Genomic DNA, 17051 nt, shown 5'->3' with positions numbered 1-17051 from the left:
AATTTCCATGTAATTACGAAAATGAAAAACGATTGCCCGAATGATATCATTTTCCTGATCATTCACTTAATTTTCAACATTTATACCATAAAAATCATATATATAGGGGAGAAAAAAAAACCACATATAGAAAATATTTATAATTTAATATCTCGAGACGATGGAATGTGGCTCCCATCTTCTGTGATATTACAACGTAAAAGTAGAAGTCCGACATGAAAAATTACAACAATACCTAAAAAAAATCGAATAAACCAGATGTCCGACACGGCCACCACTTTAATTACAAGTTTACGATATTCATCTTCCACTTGACTAGCTTTGCATTATACTAAGCACAAAACCTGCATAGTAGTCTACTCCTTCACAAAATCGACATGCATGCTAAATTTGATCAGTCTCCTCCTCTAATTTCTATTTGTTTCGTAATGCTTCTTTCACTCTTCCCAAACCCTTCAAATTCTTCCCTACAATCCTTAACATACGTCGGTTGTTCCCAGAAAAGGTACATCCCCGGCACTCCTTACGAATCCAACGTCAACTCCGTCCTCGCATCTCTTGTTAACTCCGCCACCTTCACAAATTTCAACAACTTCAAGATTTCAATCCCCGGCTCCACCCAAAACGACATCGTCTACGGCCTCTTCCAATGCCGTGGCGACCTGACCAACTCCGACTGCCACCAATGCGTCGCCAACGCCGTAAGTCGACTTGGGAGCCTCTGCGGCGGCGCTTCGGGTGGCGCGTTGCAGTACGAAGGGTGTTTCATCAAGTACGACAGTAGTCCATTCCTGGGTGTGGAAGACAAGTCTGTGGTTTACAGTAAATGTGGCCCGTCGATCGCGGGGGAATCCGATGTATTGACCCGGAAAGATGCGGTTCTCGGTTATCTAACGGGTGCAGGGCAGTACTTTCGGGTTGGCGGGTCGGGTGAAGTCCAGGGTATGACGCAGTGTGTGCAGGATTTGACTACGGGTGAGTGTCAGGATTGTTTGTCGGAAGCCATCCAACGGCTGAAAAACCAGTGTGGGGATTCAGCATGGGGGGATATGTATTTGGGAAAGTGCTATGCTCGGTACTCGGAGCGTGGGTACGCCTCCCGAGGCGGTGAGAAGCTTCGCCGCCGTGGGTACTGGTGGTTCACCGTTTATATTTTTTACCTACTCTTCGATTTTTATATGCTATCATTTATTGTATAAATTAAGATACCGAAGATGGCTTTGAGAGAGTATAGCTATAACTATATTTGTTAGTAAAACATATCCTTGGCAGTCTAGAATTCATGTTGTGTGTATTTGTTTTCAGACATTAGATGCTGCATATTTTGAAATTCTACGCAAATATTCATGAAATAATATGTTTTTAAATATAACCGTTTCCTTAAAACTTGTCAAACATTTTAAAAATACATGGGCTAACACGAAATTACTGTATTATTATTATTCTCTCTCTCTCTCTCTCTCTCAAATATATTGCAGAAAACCACACATTATTTTGTCAGAAATAAATTATGATAAGAAATGTGCCTCCCCAGTTTTATTTTAAAGTGCCACTTCTTTGTGGTGTGACCAAAATAAATTATCGGAATTGTCTTTGTTCTATCTCACTTTAAGCCTTTCTTTAGTTTGTATTGTTAAAGTGGGAAATCGACTTCATAAATAAAGAAATAAAATAAAGGGGAAAAGGTTGAAGCAAAAGCCGTTGTTTTCTTTGCCTTCATTTGGCCACGCCTTGGATCGAGATATGGTGGATTTTGAATGTGACCCAACCATTTAATTTCTATTTTTAATTTTATACTATATCCAAACAAATTACATATATTTGAATCATTGGGCCAATACCATGATGTATATATATAAATGAAGAATATAATCTTGAAGTTATACATAATTAGGGTGCCTTTACTATAAAGCATGATACCACCTTGTTTAATGACCCAAAGAACACAACATCAACAGAGTGGCCGGACAAGTACGTGAACCACAACTATTGGGATATTTTCCCTTTTATTAATTTATTTATATGAAAATTACATAACTATTAATTCAAAGAAAGGAGGGACAAAAAATCAAATGACATGACAAAATTTTCATTTCAATAATAATAATAAAGCAATGAACTTTCAGTGAAATCGTATGGTGGTCACATGCACTAAAAGAACTTTGTATTCTTGGTCATGATTGCTTTACAAAAGCACTTATTTTTAATAAAGTAGACTGCATAAGAAAGATGCCTTCAAAACTACAAAATTTCCACGACTTTCTATAAAACCTCATTAACAATAGGTCCAGTTAAGGTACCAAAAATAAAACAAAAATCCCCAAAAAAAAAAAAGAGTTGGCCCAATTCCAATGGCAAAATGCTTCACTCAACGTCGATTTAGCTACCTTTTTCACTTCAACTCATCTTATATTTTATCAAGTTACTCAACTTTATTTTTCATCACTTTCGATCAACTGCTAAGACCATCTTCAATCATGACACCACATTATGGTGACATGATTTTTCACTCCAATCCAGCACCAAAACTGGCGCTGGATTGGAGCAGCTCTACAAGCTGCTCCACATTGCAGCGCCACAATTTTTTTTTTTTTTAGTTTTTAATTTGATTAATTTAATATAAGTGTTTAATATTTAATTAATTAATATTTTCTTTGAAATTTTAATTATAAAATTTTTAATATTCTGATTAGAAATTAATTAAGTGTAAAAATAAAAAATAAAAAAAACACAGATTAAATTAATAATGCGTTAAAACACAGATTAAATTAATAATACGTTAAATTAATAGTGCGTTATAAATAATTAACATAAAACAGAAATATTAATATTGAAAAAAAAGAATATTTTTGGAATATTCTATTGTAGTATAAAATGTAGTGCAATGTGGTTGGAGATGATTTTAGTGTAACACCAATGTAGTGCAGAATATAGTGCAGTGGATTGGAGATGGCCTAAAGCTGTTGTCAAGGTAGACTCATATTTAAAATTTCAATAATTAATTTTCACTCAGTTCTTATATATCAAAGGCTAAAACATATAATTTATAATAATTGAGTCATTAGCTTAATTAATATTATATTAGATTGAATTACTTATTTTAAAATTATATCACAAAAAATAAATAAATCGGCATCATATATATATATAGAGTGGGTCTCATGTGAGACCATTTCACGGATACTAACCTGTGAGACGGATCAACCCTACCTATATTCACAATAAAAAATAATACTCTTAACATAAAAAATTATATTTTTTCATGGATGATCCAAATAAGAGATCCGTCTCACAAATTCGACCCGTGAGACCGTGTCACACAAGTTTTTTTTATACCAATAGAGATGTTAGACTCCAAAGATCATTTGCTAAGGGTAGTGTGGGGACCCGGACGCTAATCAAGTTCTTAATCATGTTTGGGACTAATTAATCAATTATAAAACAGGGTCTAAATTTTTTTTTTAAAATACACAGCGGAAACGTAATGTAATTTACTCAAATTACATATTAAACATGAACATACATCTCAGTATAAAAGTACAAGTCCTGTACAACAGATATTTATTCAACTAGGGTTTAACAACTAATATCAAGTGTCTAACCCTATCTCTAAACCAAGTCCGGAATCACCACGCTAAACTCGTCTTCTCTCATCCTCTTCTTGACCCTGATCCAGCCCCACCTGTTGTCATGCACACATACAAAACAAGACAACAGCCGGATAACTCCGGTGAGATATAAATATCCCAGTATAAACAATGTATAAATGCAATCATATAAAAACATATACGAAAGCATATAAGAAATATTCATAACATGTATCAAATCAGAAACATAAATCAATCTCAGGCATTCAATAATCATGAATGGCAAAACAATGTAAATCAACATGTCGTATCAGACTCAACTCATCCGACGCGTCGTCTCAGACTCGACTCCACTGACGCGTCGTCTCAGACTCGACTCAACTCTATCCTAGGGATCCCGATGTCTGGATATAGGTAATTATATCGAATCACAGTCGATAGGAATGAATCAATCCCTAAACGGCATCGATATAATTAATATCTCCAGTGTCTGGGCGAATCAGCCGCAGAATTGACGACTCAGTCAATAACCTGACGAATCAGCCAGTAATTAGGCGAATCAGCCAATAACCAGACGAATCAGCCTGTAATTAAGCGAATCAGCTTAAGTTTAGACGAATCGGTCAATAACCCGACGAATCAGCCGGTGACTAGGCGAATCAGGCTATGACTCAACGACTCAGTAATCCATACATACAGTCAGTATCTAAGCAAATCAGTCAATGACTAGCGAATCAGCAGTCATTACATGCAGTAGCTATAAATCAATAAGCTACAAATATCAATCTTATCACACAGTAGCTATAAATCAATAAACTACAATCATAAGTCTGATTAATTGCAAATATCAATGGAATAAGTAAAAGTATGTGATTTAGGGAAACTCGAGTCACACATCACTCGATTTGTGCAATCCCAACTCAACATTAATTTATACCTTTCTTTCTGATACTCTGGCTCTGTCGAAATCTCGAATCCCAAGCCTGTCAATACTCAATGTCCAGTTGTAGCCTACGTTGCTAGGAACTCGATACTGAAGTCGGATTCAAAATCAGACGGACGGATTTCTCGAAAAAGGCGTAAGGATTTTCTACTTTCTTCTTCAGACCCTTTTCTTCACTTTTCTGAATGAATTTCGAATGGATTACCACCTATATATATCATTGCATGCATGTCAAGAGGTGGCGCATTCTTTGCAAGGCACGTCGTACCGCGGGTGCGGGAGGTGTAGGACCGCGGGTGCGCTCATGCGTCGACAATCTTATCCATCTTGCAATTGCACGACCGCGGGTGCGATACATGTCGAGACCGCGGGTGCGGTACTGCACCGCGGGTGTGGTAATGTTAACACCGCGGGTGCGGTCACCCTTTGGTATTGATTCTTTCAAATTCCCGTAGCACCATCGCGGGTGCGGTCCTCCCCTTACCGCGGGTGCGGTCTGGCATGCTCATATCTTTCATAATTTTATTTCTGAATACATTTCTCGGTGTCCCGATTAATCCCGTCATAATCACATGAAATGATAAATCAATCATCGTTAATTGCAGTGATTAATTCTTGGGTATTACAGGTAGTGTGTTGTATCGTACTATATTATACCAAAAAATACATATAATATATCGTATCGAAAATTACAATATTAATTTTTTTTTATATGGAAACCGTAATTAAAATTTCGATATATTTTATGTATGTATAGTTAACATACCGATTATATCGAAATATTGTGTTATACGGAAATTTCGGTATGATACCGTTTTATACCGAAAATGCCTTATATATTTTTTTTTTCAAATTTGAAATTTATTCTATATATATATATATTATTTCGATATTTCTGTATATAACGAAAATTTTCAGATTTCATATTGTTGCTGTACTAAAAATTTTGTTATCGGTACCATACCATACCAAAAAAATTCAATATACTAAAAATTTCAGTACGATAACATCAACATATCAACAATTCGATATATTTTTTTCACCATAAGCTATAGGTGAGGCCCAAGACCTGATATGTTTAGTTAGTTTGAGAAATAATTGAAAGGTGAGCGAGACAAGTGATATAATTGAATTAGGGCCAGTGTTCGAGATACTACTGATAAGATTAAGCTATATATATCTCAATGATTCTATTCAATTGATTTGAGACAAAACGTACAGTAAGACTCAATACCACTATGGCTCAAGTCTCACCTATCCTATACATTTAATTAGTTTGAGAAATAATTGAAAGGTAAGCGAGATAAGTGATATAATTGAATCGGGTATCAGGTTGGAGATGTTAGTGTTAATATTAAGATTTGAACATAACTCAACTCCAAAAGTTAATTTAAGTGGATGATTGTCTAAGTCCATATTTATAGTTGTCGGAAATTTTATTCAACCGATTTGCGAAAATTAATATTTAAATCATGAAATTTACAGCCTATGGACAGAACGAATGATACAGCTATTAGTAATCCAATATATAACGATGGAACTTGAGCTATGATACCATATTAAGATTGAAACTTGAACCTAGCTAGTAGTCTAAGTTCATATAAAAATACACCTATGGCGGCGGATTGCATAGGTGTATTTTTTTGCTATCAATAATGGATATATCTGATGGTCGAGGAACACCAAGTATGATTTTATTCTAGGGCCTTGAGCCCGCCGCCAAAATGGCGGCGGATTGCATAGGTGTATTTTTTCCCACCAGTGAACCTGGAACCGAATGCTACACCCCGGTGAATCGAATGCAGGAGAAGTCCATTGATTGGTCCGTTGGTCCACCTATGCAATCCGCCGCCAAAATGCGGCGGATTGCATAGGCAAAATCACCTACGGAAAAAAGAAAGTAGGCTACGAGACGGCGACGGTTGGAGTGGATTCATGGCTACGGGGGAGTAAATAAGCCCTGAAATATAAAGCGGGTAACTGATTGTATCCTTTACCTTGGTTATACACCTATGATTGCATAGGTGTATTTTTTATACAATTCTCGGAGATTTTTATCAAAATGATATATAACAACTATCAGCTACCACTCAACGAACAAAAATATGTGGTGGCATCGTACTTTCATAATGAGATCTTTATTCAATCCGCTCCATTGATGAATTCTGAATTTAATAAATTTTTCTAAACATCGTCATCTTAAGCCACAATAATAAATATTATCAATATCTTGAAAATATCCGTTTGCTGATTATTTTTTAATGATCATGGAACCTGATACTCTTCCGTTCGCAGGGTAATTAAAGGTTGGATTTTCTTTCTGTTTGTTGGTTTCCACATGCAGTACTGTTATTTTAAAAGCTTTGTAAACCTCCAGCACATCGCCTTCAACCACTTTGAGTGCGATCAATTTCTTCTCTTCATCAAATAATGCTTCTATATACTTCTTGCTTAGCCCTTTTCTCCTTGCCCTCTAGGAGTACAATTCAAATGAATTATATAGATCGAATTGATTCGCAAAAAGGTTTTTGAATAAAGGATCACTACAAAATTTTAAGCTAATTACCTTGTGTGTACTTCTATCAGAACATTTTGGAGCCAACATCTCCCCATTCTCCTTCGTGCGAATTGAATCACAACCTCAAACTAATTTAGGGCTCATCTTTGATACCTGGTGTGGTCTGTACCTAAAGAGTTGATCGAGTACATCTCCACCAGATTTGTAGTCAATCTGGGTTGTTAACTTCCCTCCCAGATTTTCTAATATATCATTTTTTTGTCGATCATTCAATAATCTCATCATTCGAAAAAGCGTTTACATATTAAATATCTAACAAATTATGCCTATCTGAAACTCTCAGTCTTATTATAAGCAAATTGATTATAGAAATTTACGGGATAAGAGATAACACAATATTTTAAAAGATATATTTTCCTCAAACTTTAGCAAACCAAGTACATATCGTAATCCAACATCTGCCAACAGCATAAGGAGAAATATTAATTCATCATCTTCAATCTGTGATATTTAAGAACTTATTATTATTTTATGAGACAATACACAGACACAGATTTTATTATTTGAAACACACTCTTCATTATTCCTTGGCGTGATGAGTTTCGATGTCCTTTGTGAGATCAATGAATAATCCCAACAAAGTGAGTGGATCTTCCACATCTTCGTTGCGTTTCTCATACTCCAAAATCCATGTTACCAGATCAATATCTCCATTTGTTGCCACATGAATAGTTAACTTAATCGCTTTGTAAATCTCCAATGCATCACCTTCAAGAACTTTGAGTGCGATTAATTTCTTTTCTTCATCGATGGCTTCTACTTCATGTTTAACAACTTTCTCCTTGCCATCTGCAGTTCAAACTCAAGTTTCAGGAAATAAAAAAAGGGTTCATAAATCTGAGCAGAATATGAGCTTAATTTAGCTGAAAAATTAAAGCACTAAAAGCTCGTTAGAAAAGTTTAATGTTACTGCTGCTTGCATGCCTTAATTACCATGTGTGTAGTTCCAGAAGATTTTTGAACCTACGGCTCCCCATTCTCCCTCGTGCAACTCACAACCTTGAACTATGCCGGGGCTCATGTTTGAAATCTGATGTGGCTTGAATCGAATAAGTTCATGGAAGACATCTCCACCAGATTTGTATTCTATTTCGGCCGTTAATTTCCCATGAAGACCCATACTTCTAATCTCTAACAATATACTCCAGTAATTTTGGATATTTCCTGTGAAATGAAGCTAACCAAAGTCCTCTTTATATATACATGAGTCATGACTATGCCTTTTTTTTTAATATAGAAAAAATAATATTTGCGTTTAGCCTCTCATTTTTCATGAGAATTTAACAAAAAATGTAATAATCCGCTGACCCAATTGACAAATGTCAAGTCTCATAAGTGAAATTAAGTTGCTTCTTTGGCCATTTCAGTACATTTTGGCAAGAGCGTCGAGGTGATACTAGATATTGTCAATATTAGTGTGACACCAAATATTTTTATTATAATGTCTTACATCATGTTGCCTTGATTGTTGGAGACATCTACAGACAACATCCGTGACAAAGTTGGCTGAAGATCATTTTGTTGCTCCAGTTTTGACATCACATTTTTGCTCTCTTGAATAAGTTTTATTCTGGATATTTGTTTTTAGGAAGCATTCATTTTCTCAACATGTTGAGTTGAGAAAATAGATTTTAGTAGTAATCACTATTGATATTGTTTTCGTATAAACTCATTGGTTTTATAGTTATTAATTTTTGTCCTGAGGCACCGTACAAGTATTTATACTCATGCAAATTTAATCTTGTCCATCGTATTTATTTAAAGTCAATTTGTGTTATAAACTTTAATATTCCGCTGCATGTTGTCTGCAATTTTGTAACATTCGGCACAACAATTAATTCTGATAAAACACAAATTTACAATCTTATACTGCTACTGTTATATACACTAACATCTGTCAAGCAATAACCCTCACAGTGTCAACGCGCTCGAGCCTCGGGTCTGACAATACATATTTTTGTTAAATTAAAAATTCTATTGTTTAAACTTATAGGTTACAAATAATATTAAAAATACTATAAAGTCTCCCTTGTCACATTTTAAAGAATCTTCAAAATTTTAAACAAAATCTTTTTGTTTAATTGTTGCCTAAGCTATTGTGATGGCAGTCATTTCAAGCGTCTCTGTAACGATCTCGTAACGATCTTCATATTAAATAAATTGCATTTTATTTCTTAATTACACCTATTAATCACGTATTCATGTTGTACGCCATATTTTAAGTAACTTTTATAAATTATATTCCATATTTTAAGTACTTTTATAATTTATAATTATAACATATTATATGCACCAGGGAATGTAAGAAAATTCAGGTTTTATTTGATCAAACATGTATTTTTTAGACACAATTAATTATGGGGATGAAAAACCAAAAATGTTATAGAAAATGTATGTGATAATTAATGTCAGACACATAGTTTTATAACACTGTATGAGATATTTTGTTAGTGTATGAGGTGTATTTTAAAACAAAATATATAGTACAATGTCCAAATTTAAGTAAATTAAAACGTGACAAGAAAATTATGTCACCAAATCCCAATAAATGAGTTGAAGGACCATTATTGGCACGGACGGGCTTGTTTGAAGGTAGACCAATGAGGGTGTAGAGATAAGATTTCTAAGCACATCCCTTATCACGAAATCAGCCGACAAAGGCCAGTGAAGAAGACTCGCGAAATTGTCCGCATTTTATTATTCTCGGTTTTATAGACAATAATGACTGATTAATTCACCATAATGTTTTATAAATTTATTTTTAGGGTTTTAGTTTTCTACATTGTCAAATTTTAATTTTAATAATAAATCTTCTATTTTTGATAATTTTAATTATTTTTTTATTGCTTTTAATTAAATATGGTAATCAATCATTTTAATGAATAATGAATACTACACTAGTAGTTGAATATGTGAAATCAAAAGTGGCACTTGGCTTGATAAGAGATTATTTGAACTGCTGAAGCTCGACTCAAGGAGCAAAGAAAGTATCTTCCAAACTTTCTTTAGTAACAACTTATGATCGTAGTTATATCTTTATATTTTGGTAAAAACAAATATAATTATTATATATAAAAATTTAATATATAAAATAGAGTGAGTCTCATGTGAGACCGTCTCACGGATCTTAATCCGTGAGACGGGTCAACCCTACCCATATTCACAATAATAAGTAATACTCTTAGCATAAAAAGTAATACTTTTATATGGGTGACCCAAATAAGAGATCCGTCTCACAGATACTACCCGTGAGACCGTCTCACACAAGTTTTTGCCTATAAAATATTATATCTCGTTGAGTATAATAATTGAGTCTGCTGATAAAATAATAAAAACATGATGTTTATGCTAGTGTATAGTTTAAAATATTAAAATAACATCATTACGATCTGCTATAACTTTAAACAAAACGAAAAATATTCATCATATATATTTGGCGATTTATAAATGTGTCACCTAGCGTTCTTCAAACACAATCAAATATAATTTAATTGTTAGAATATGCCTTGAACCGTGGGTCTCGCTTATGTTTGGTTTTTGGGCTGTCTGATTATGGGCCTAATCTGACACTTTCTAGTCTAGGGTTTTTTTGAGCAGCATAAATACTGCTTATTCTGTAACCTAGATACACACTCTGTAATTTCTGAATACCTAAAGCAATAAAGCATCCTCTTCTCTGCCCGTGGACGTAGCTAACACATTGTTAGTGAACCACGTAATTCTGTGTGTTGATTCTTTACGTTAATCTTTCTTGCAATTTGTTACAACATTAATAATTCTTATATTTTAAAAAACTCATTTCTGGTGCACAGTTTTTTCTTGCATCTTTACAAGTATTTCGAATCGAAACATAATATACATCAGACAATAATGTTTATATTGATTTATACAGTTTTAAAACATTTAAAATCCTTTCGTTATAAATTTGATCCGATCATATATGTGGCTGGAATGCGATGGAGATTAAAGTAATTTCAGATCTCAAATATATACCAAGTAATTTTTCAATCCATAAACAAACAAAAAGTTGCCGATAATAGGGTGCAATAATTCAGAACCACAAACACAATTAATCGATATATAATTACATTTTTAAATTATACAAACAAATAAATAAAGAAAAGTGAATCGATCGATCGGACTCAAATGTTCACTCCCCTTACTTTTCATATTTAAACGTTACACACCAACAGCAAACAGGCATATCAAAAAGCATACAAAATTATTCAATTTTTACTGACAAACGACGATCGAAATGGATGTTCATCGACGTACAATATTATGTTGCATGTCTTATTTAGATGCATGATGAAGCTCGATATCTCTGGTGAGTTTAATGCAGAATCCCAACAGAGTGAGAGGTTCTTCAACATCCACATTAAGTTTCTCATATTCGAAAGTCCATTTAATCAAATCGATATCTCCACGAGTCTCCACGTGAAAAGTCGCATCAAATTTCTTGTACAACTCCATAAGATCACCTTCGATTACTTTCAGTTTGAGTAATTTCTTCTCTTCATCGATGGCCTCCACTATATCTTTCGACACTTTCTCCTTCCCATCTACGATCATCAACAGACTCAACATCATCATTATAATGATTATATTTACGATATATATATATATATATATATATATATATATATATATATATATTATATATATATATATATATATACACAACTTGATCAGATCAAACTCACGCATCTGAGGTTTATAATATGTCGTCACAGTAAAACAACGTCATAATTTGTAGCACTCACGTGGATAATATATATGCATAGAAATGAGAAATAGATTGTAGTTACCGTGTGTATATTTGCAGAAGATGACAGAACCAACACTTCCCAAATCTCCTTCATGCAAATCGCAGCCTTGAATTAATTCAGGGCTCATCTTGGATATCTCATGGGGCATGTATCTAAACACCTCATGAAACACATCTCCACCAGATTTGTACTCTATTTCGGCTGTTAATTTCCCAGTAAGACCCATCTTTAATTAGGTGACTAGCTCGATATTATTTGCCATCTATTTATAGGTGAAGTTAGACGCATCGGGGGTCCTAAAATAAATTCCGTGAGATACAAAATTTATTTTTATAGACATATTTTTTAAAATATATATCATTTTTAATTTTTATATGAAAATAAAGATAACTATGATACTAAAATTCTGGTCGGAGGGAAATTAATGCTCCTGACACATCATACGTGTACGTGCCATGACCATTAATCTTTTATTATATTGATTATTAAATTTGCTACTGTGTCACATGTGAAAAGACACATGTATGGCAGTGATTTAGTCAGTCTTGGTGCAAATTGATTCTTAGATAACAATTCGTTGAGACGATTTCATTAATCATATTTTATGAAAAAGATCTTTTAATTTATTTGGATCATTTGTGAGATTCTAATTAATTACTGGTTGTAATAATTTTATAGTTAAGTTATAAATTTCAAATTTATTAACCTTCAGCGATAATTCGTCAAAAAGACTAAAAAAGAAATGGTATGTAGACTAAAATCCTGAATTGAAAAAAAACAAGATAAAATATGAAATATGTACAAGTTAAAGGGACTGAAATATTATTTTTTCCTGATTAATTACTTTTATTAAAATGGTGTGTTTAGTACAAGAGATTGCTCAGAATTGTTGTTATTCTTGTAAAACCAGTGTTTTTTTAGCTTTTTTTTTAATAAACCTAGTGAATCTACTATCCAAAGGACCAGGTGACATTAGCTCAAGGAAACTAAACCCACGTCTGCCCTTTGTTTTCCATATCATGTCAATATTTTTTTTTATGTTATGTCAGCATTTTCTGATTATATCATATAAGTATTTTTCAGTGTCATATCAGCGATAAAGCCAAAATAGACGAAAATTAAAAATTTATTTACCAAAATCAAATTTTTAGAATTTAGTAGACCAGGTTTCAAAAAAAAAAGAATTTAGTAGACCAAAATCTAAAATTGAACAAGTCAGTGGACCAAAAAATAGTCTCCTTAAATTCAAATAATTTTTTTTTGGTATTAGTGAAAATTATGATGACTCAATGGAGGAATTGATTAATGACTATAATAAATTTAACAAAAACAATTGTGAAACTATTTCACGGGTCAATTTTGTGATACATATTTTCAACCCGACCCAACTCATGAAAGAATATTACTTTTCACAATAAATATGGATCAAATTGACTCGTCTCACAAATATAAACACGTGAGACTATCAGAAGAGAACAACTCAAACAAATTTCGGGTAAAACCATTTTGTGTCTTTTACTTTATTTAATCTTATGTATTATAATATTATTTAATATAATGAATATAAATCATGGGCAATTATATATAATATATTTATAATGCGGGAAAACTTTTTATTTACCTGAATTTATAAAATACCCGATGCATAATTTATTGTATTATTTATTTTGGATCGTCGATCATAAATGATAAAAGTAAACAACGCTAACCCCTTGCCCAACGTCCCCTGTCGCATTTTGGTTGCATTCTTGGAGCTTCGGATATAGCTTCGGATACTCTTGTTTCCAAGCTTTTGAGCCTTCACGAATGTTCTCACATAGTCACATATACATCCTTTTATTATTCCGTCTTCATCTGCTAACTTTAAGCATCAGAATGGTCACGTCGGACACATTTTCGGCGCTCATTCAAGAGTTCACGTCCTTGTTTGCATGTTATATTTGAAGTCGTATCCTTTGCTCATCTTCCCAAACAAAACTATTGTCGAATACATATATATATATACACACACTATGGTTGGTTAAATCATATCTATTTTTGGGATACAAATAAGAACTGATTTTTAAAGTAATAAAGCTATTTATTTTTTGCCCAACTTCCTTGATGCAAATCACAGCCCTGCACAAAGCTAGGAGATATTTTTGATACCTCGTGTTGTTCGTATTTGTAGAGTCGATGAAACACATCTCCACCACATCTAACCCCAACTTGCACCTTCAATTTCCCAGTAATACCCATCTTGCAAATATGTGAGTGTTGGGCTCTACCCTTTTGAAAAAAACAGATTTTTTTTTTTTGGTTAAATCATGCAATTTGTAAATATTATGCCGGTTTCCAAATTTGCTGATGCCAAGGGAATTTGGCAGCAGAATGCAAGAAATGGTGATGATGGAAGGTCGTAGTTAGCTAACCAACCTGCCTCATTGGATAGAAGCCGCGATAAATAAATAATGAGTCGCGATATTCAGTAACCAGATCACACCAAATAATTTTTCAAAATACTTCTTATTATGTATACTCTGATATGAATCTCATATGATTCAATATTTCTTAAAATTCAAAATTTATTTGTGTTTGTTCTCCGATAGTCTATCCTGAGATACATATTTGGTTGACTGCTTGACCAGAGGCGGAGCCAGGATTCAAAATTACCTGGGGCTGACTCCGTCCCATATGGAATTTAATAAAATAAATAATTAAATAAAAATTTAAAATAAAAAAATTGTAAACATTGACTTCATGAAAACATAGAACAAGTGTATTTAATATTTAATACTTTCAAAAACATGGAGCTAAAACACTACTGAAGTTGTGCTCTTCGATTCTTTTTAAAATAAAACTCATTAATTATTAAATCGTTATCAATTTTTTCAACCAAATCTCGTTCGATGTCGATGGTTTTCCTTTTCTTCATTCTTGAGTTTCTTTTCTCATTGGCGCCGTCTACAACATAAAATGTCACTTTAGTTTAACTTATTATGGCTAACTGAATCAAATCAACATTACCAACACTAAATAATTGTTACTTTAATCCAATAAATCTCGTACAATTATAATTATTCAAAAACAATTGCGAAGTTAACATTTGACAATCTTAAGACATAATATATTTAAATATAAAATTTTTACAGCCTTATAAGTTCGAAAATCATATTTACATAATTCTGAATTTTTCAAAAATTCCTACAAAATTCCATAAATTCGCATTGATATTTTCTATAGCATCTAAACATCCAAATAATAAATAATCAACACTAAAAATCGACAATCCCCAATATAAAATTTGGAAATTCAAAATAATGCTCAAATAAATTCCAAAAAATTATAATGCCATCAATCGGCTCAAATATAGTACTTACAATCAACAATTTAATATATATCAATTATCAGAATTCAAAAAAACCAAAATACCCAAATTTCGAAACACTAAAATCTGAAATTACCTTTAAAATTCGAAATCTAACTAAGAACAACAAGAACGAACTGTAGAAAGTCTAACAGTAAGATTTACTCATGATTTTCGGTAAAAACGAAGACCGATTGACGACGGCTGATTTCAAGACGACAAAGAAACTTCAAACTTTTGGTATTAAAAGAAAGCTTATGCCGTGGATTTTCCGAATTTATAATCGATTTTGAAAAATGACGATCGATAATGAAGTTACGACCATTTGAAATAATGAAAATTGTGAAAGTTTGAGAGAAAATAATAGAGATGAGGTATGAGACAAGTGAAAAAAAAAATTAAGTTTTGGGGCTAATCAATAAAATTTTTAAAATAAACAATATTTAATTTTATTTTTTAAAAAATTAGGTGGGGCTGGAGCCCAACCCAGCCCCTAATATACCTCCGCCCCTGTGCTTGACTAAAACAAATTAGCTAGGTAAGATCACTTTGTATATCAAAACTTACACACACACACACACACACACACACACACACACACACACACACACACACACACATATATATATATATATATATATAATATCGAATCAGATAGTTTCATCAGGCAGATCCAAATCAAGAAAGAATGCAATGACACAATTACTGGATGATCAGTATGTGCTGTAGACTCGACCGCTCGAATCAAAACCGAAACTATTTTCCAGAAGTGTTGGAATCAAACCAGTTTTTCAATTCTCGAGCTGTTTTCAATATTAAGTACCAACTGTGTTTCGTTTTTCCTTTTAGTTGACATCACTTGCAATGAACGATAGGATACTAAAATCCATGCAGCAGTTCAAATATGTATAATTTATCCTGTAATATATTTTAGGGCGAATGGCCTTCATATTTTCTTGAGAGCTAGAGTCATCTGTTAAATTATTTCTCTAGATTTTCTGTGTTTCTAATCCCAAATGAAACTACACCAGAAAATCACAATCATGCTCTTGATTAAATATGAAAAACGAATACGGAAGCGTACCTGAATCTTTAGCCATGGTTTATAGCGGTTTTGATCTTCCAAAATGTAGAATTTCCTTTTTGGTTCCTAATTCTCTCTGTTGATGGGGATATAAAGAGATATCTTTTACGTTTCTTTTCTACATTTGGGGACCATTACCTTACTGCATTTATTAAGCAGTTACATAACGTTTGCCTATTTCTAATTTAGCCCCTACATCAAATTAGAAATTCTGCATATGGTATCCACAATAAATATTCATGACATTTATGCCCTAAGTCAAATTCTTTATTTTAAAATAGATCACATAATGTTTGACTTGTTATAATTGATGACCATATACATTCATTTAATTATATAAGTGTCCCAAAAATACTAACAATCTCCCACTGGACACATATACAATATAATGAATATGATATCCTTAGTGTGCACATGTCGTGTCATCAAATCTGAGGACATTCCTAACAATCTCGTCCATTAATCATATTGACATAGGATCAAAGCGGTCTTAATTGTATCAATCACAACTAAACTCATCCATGGTCACGTACATCAACATCACTAAATGACATAGATCAAACATGAATTAGTGGCATGAAAATTACATGCAAGGTGATCTGTTCATGTTAATTTTCAACTGGTCCTACTCAACTATAGTGAGATCAAACTTTTAAACATAATTGTACAAAGTGTAATGAACTGAATAATACTTCATTTCTGATCATAATAAAAATACATAAATAACTGTCTATAAAACAACCA

The 17051-nt window shown here is 33.0% G+C and overlaps 3 protein-coding genes across 3 annotated transcripts; 1 reads left to right on the top strand and 2 right to left on the bottom strand.

Moving 5' to 3' along the window:
* Positions 1–169: 169 nt before the first annotated feature.
* On the top strand, positions 170–1301 carry LOC140808757 (plasmodesmata-located protein 6-like). Its single transcript, XM_073165993.1, has one exon. The coding sequence runs from the start codon at positions 378–380 to the stop codon at positions 1197–1199; it is 822 nt and encodes a 273-aa protein (XP_073022094.1). The 5' UTR covers positions 170–377; the 3' UTR covers positions 1200–1301.
* A 6135-nt stretch (positions 1302–7436) lies between these two features.
* LOC140810196 (kirola-like) lies at positions 7437–8291 on the bottom strand. The gene is made up of 2 exons (XM_073168065.1): positions 8042–8291; positions 7437–7897 (listed from the first exon to the last, which is right to left on the bottom strand). The coding sequence occupies exons 1-2, from the start codon at positions 8226–8228 to the stop codon at positions 7629–7631; spliced, it is 456 nt and encodes a 151-aa protein (XP_073024166.1). The 5' UTR covers positions 8229–8291; the 3' UTR covers positions 7437–7628.
* A 2864-nt stretch (positions 8292–11155) lies between these two features.
* On the bottom strand, positions 11156–12151 carry LOC140809359 (kirola-like). The gene is made up of 2 exons (XM_073166952.1): positions 11917–12151; positions 11156–11670 (listed from the first exon to the last, which is right to left on the bottom strand). Exons 1-2 carry the CDS (start codon positions 12101–12103, stop codon positions 11402–11404), a joined length of 456 nt encoding a protein of 151 aa, XP_073023053.1. The 5' UTR covers positions 12104–12151; the 3' UTR covers positions 11156–11401.
* Between the last annotated feature and the right edge of the window lie 4900 nt (positions 12152–17051).

The sequence above is a fragment of the Primulina eburnea genome, chromosome 13 (genome assembly GCF_022965805.1).
Source record: "Primulina eburnea isolate SZY01 chromosome 13, ASM2296580v1, whole genome shotgun sequence".
NCBI lineage: Eukaryota > Viridiplantae > Streptophyta > Magnoliopsida > Lamiales > Gesneriaceae > Primulina > Primulina eburnea.
Note: the sequence above shows the minus strand (reverse complement) of the source record. Positions and strands in the feature narration are given on the sequence as shown.

Bases quoted from the DNA above. Each gene is read 5' to 3' on its own strand.
- LOC140808757 (XM_073165993.1), top strand. From the start codon at position 378: ATGCATGCTAAATTTGATCAGTCTCCTCCTCTAATTTCTATTTGTTTC.
- LOC140810196 (XM_073168065.1), bottom strand. From the start codon at position 8,228: ATGGGTCTTCATGGGAAATTAACGGCCGAAATAGAATACAAATCTGGT. The intron at 7,898-8,041 runs GTAATTAAGGCA...TTTGAACTGCAG, and splicing joins CTTCTGGAACTACACACATG to ATGGCAAGGAGAAAGTTGTT.
- LOC140809359 (XM_073166952.1), bottom strand. From the start codon at position 12,103: ATGGGTCTTACTGGGAAATTAACAGCCGAAATAGAGTACAAATCTGGT. The intron at 11,671-11,916 runs GTAACTACAATC...TGATGATCGTAG, and splicing joins CTTCTGCAAATATACACACG to ATGGGAAGGAGAAAGTGTCG.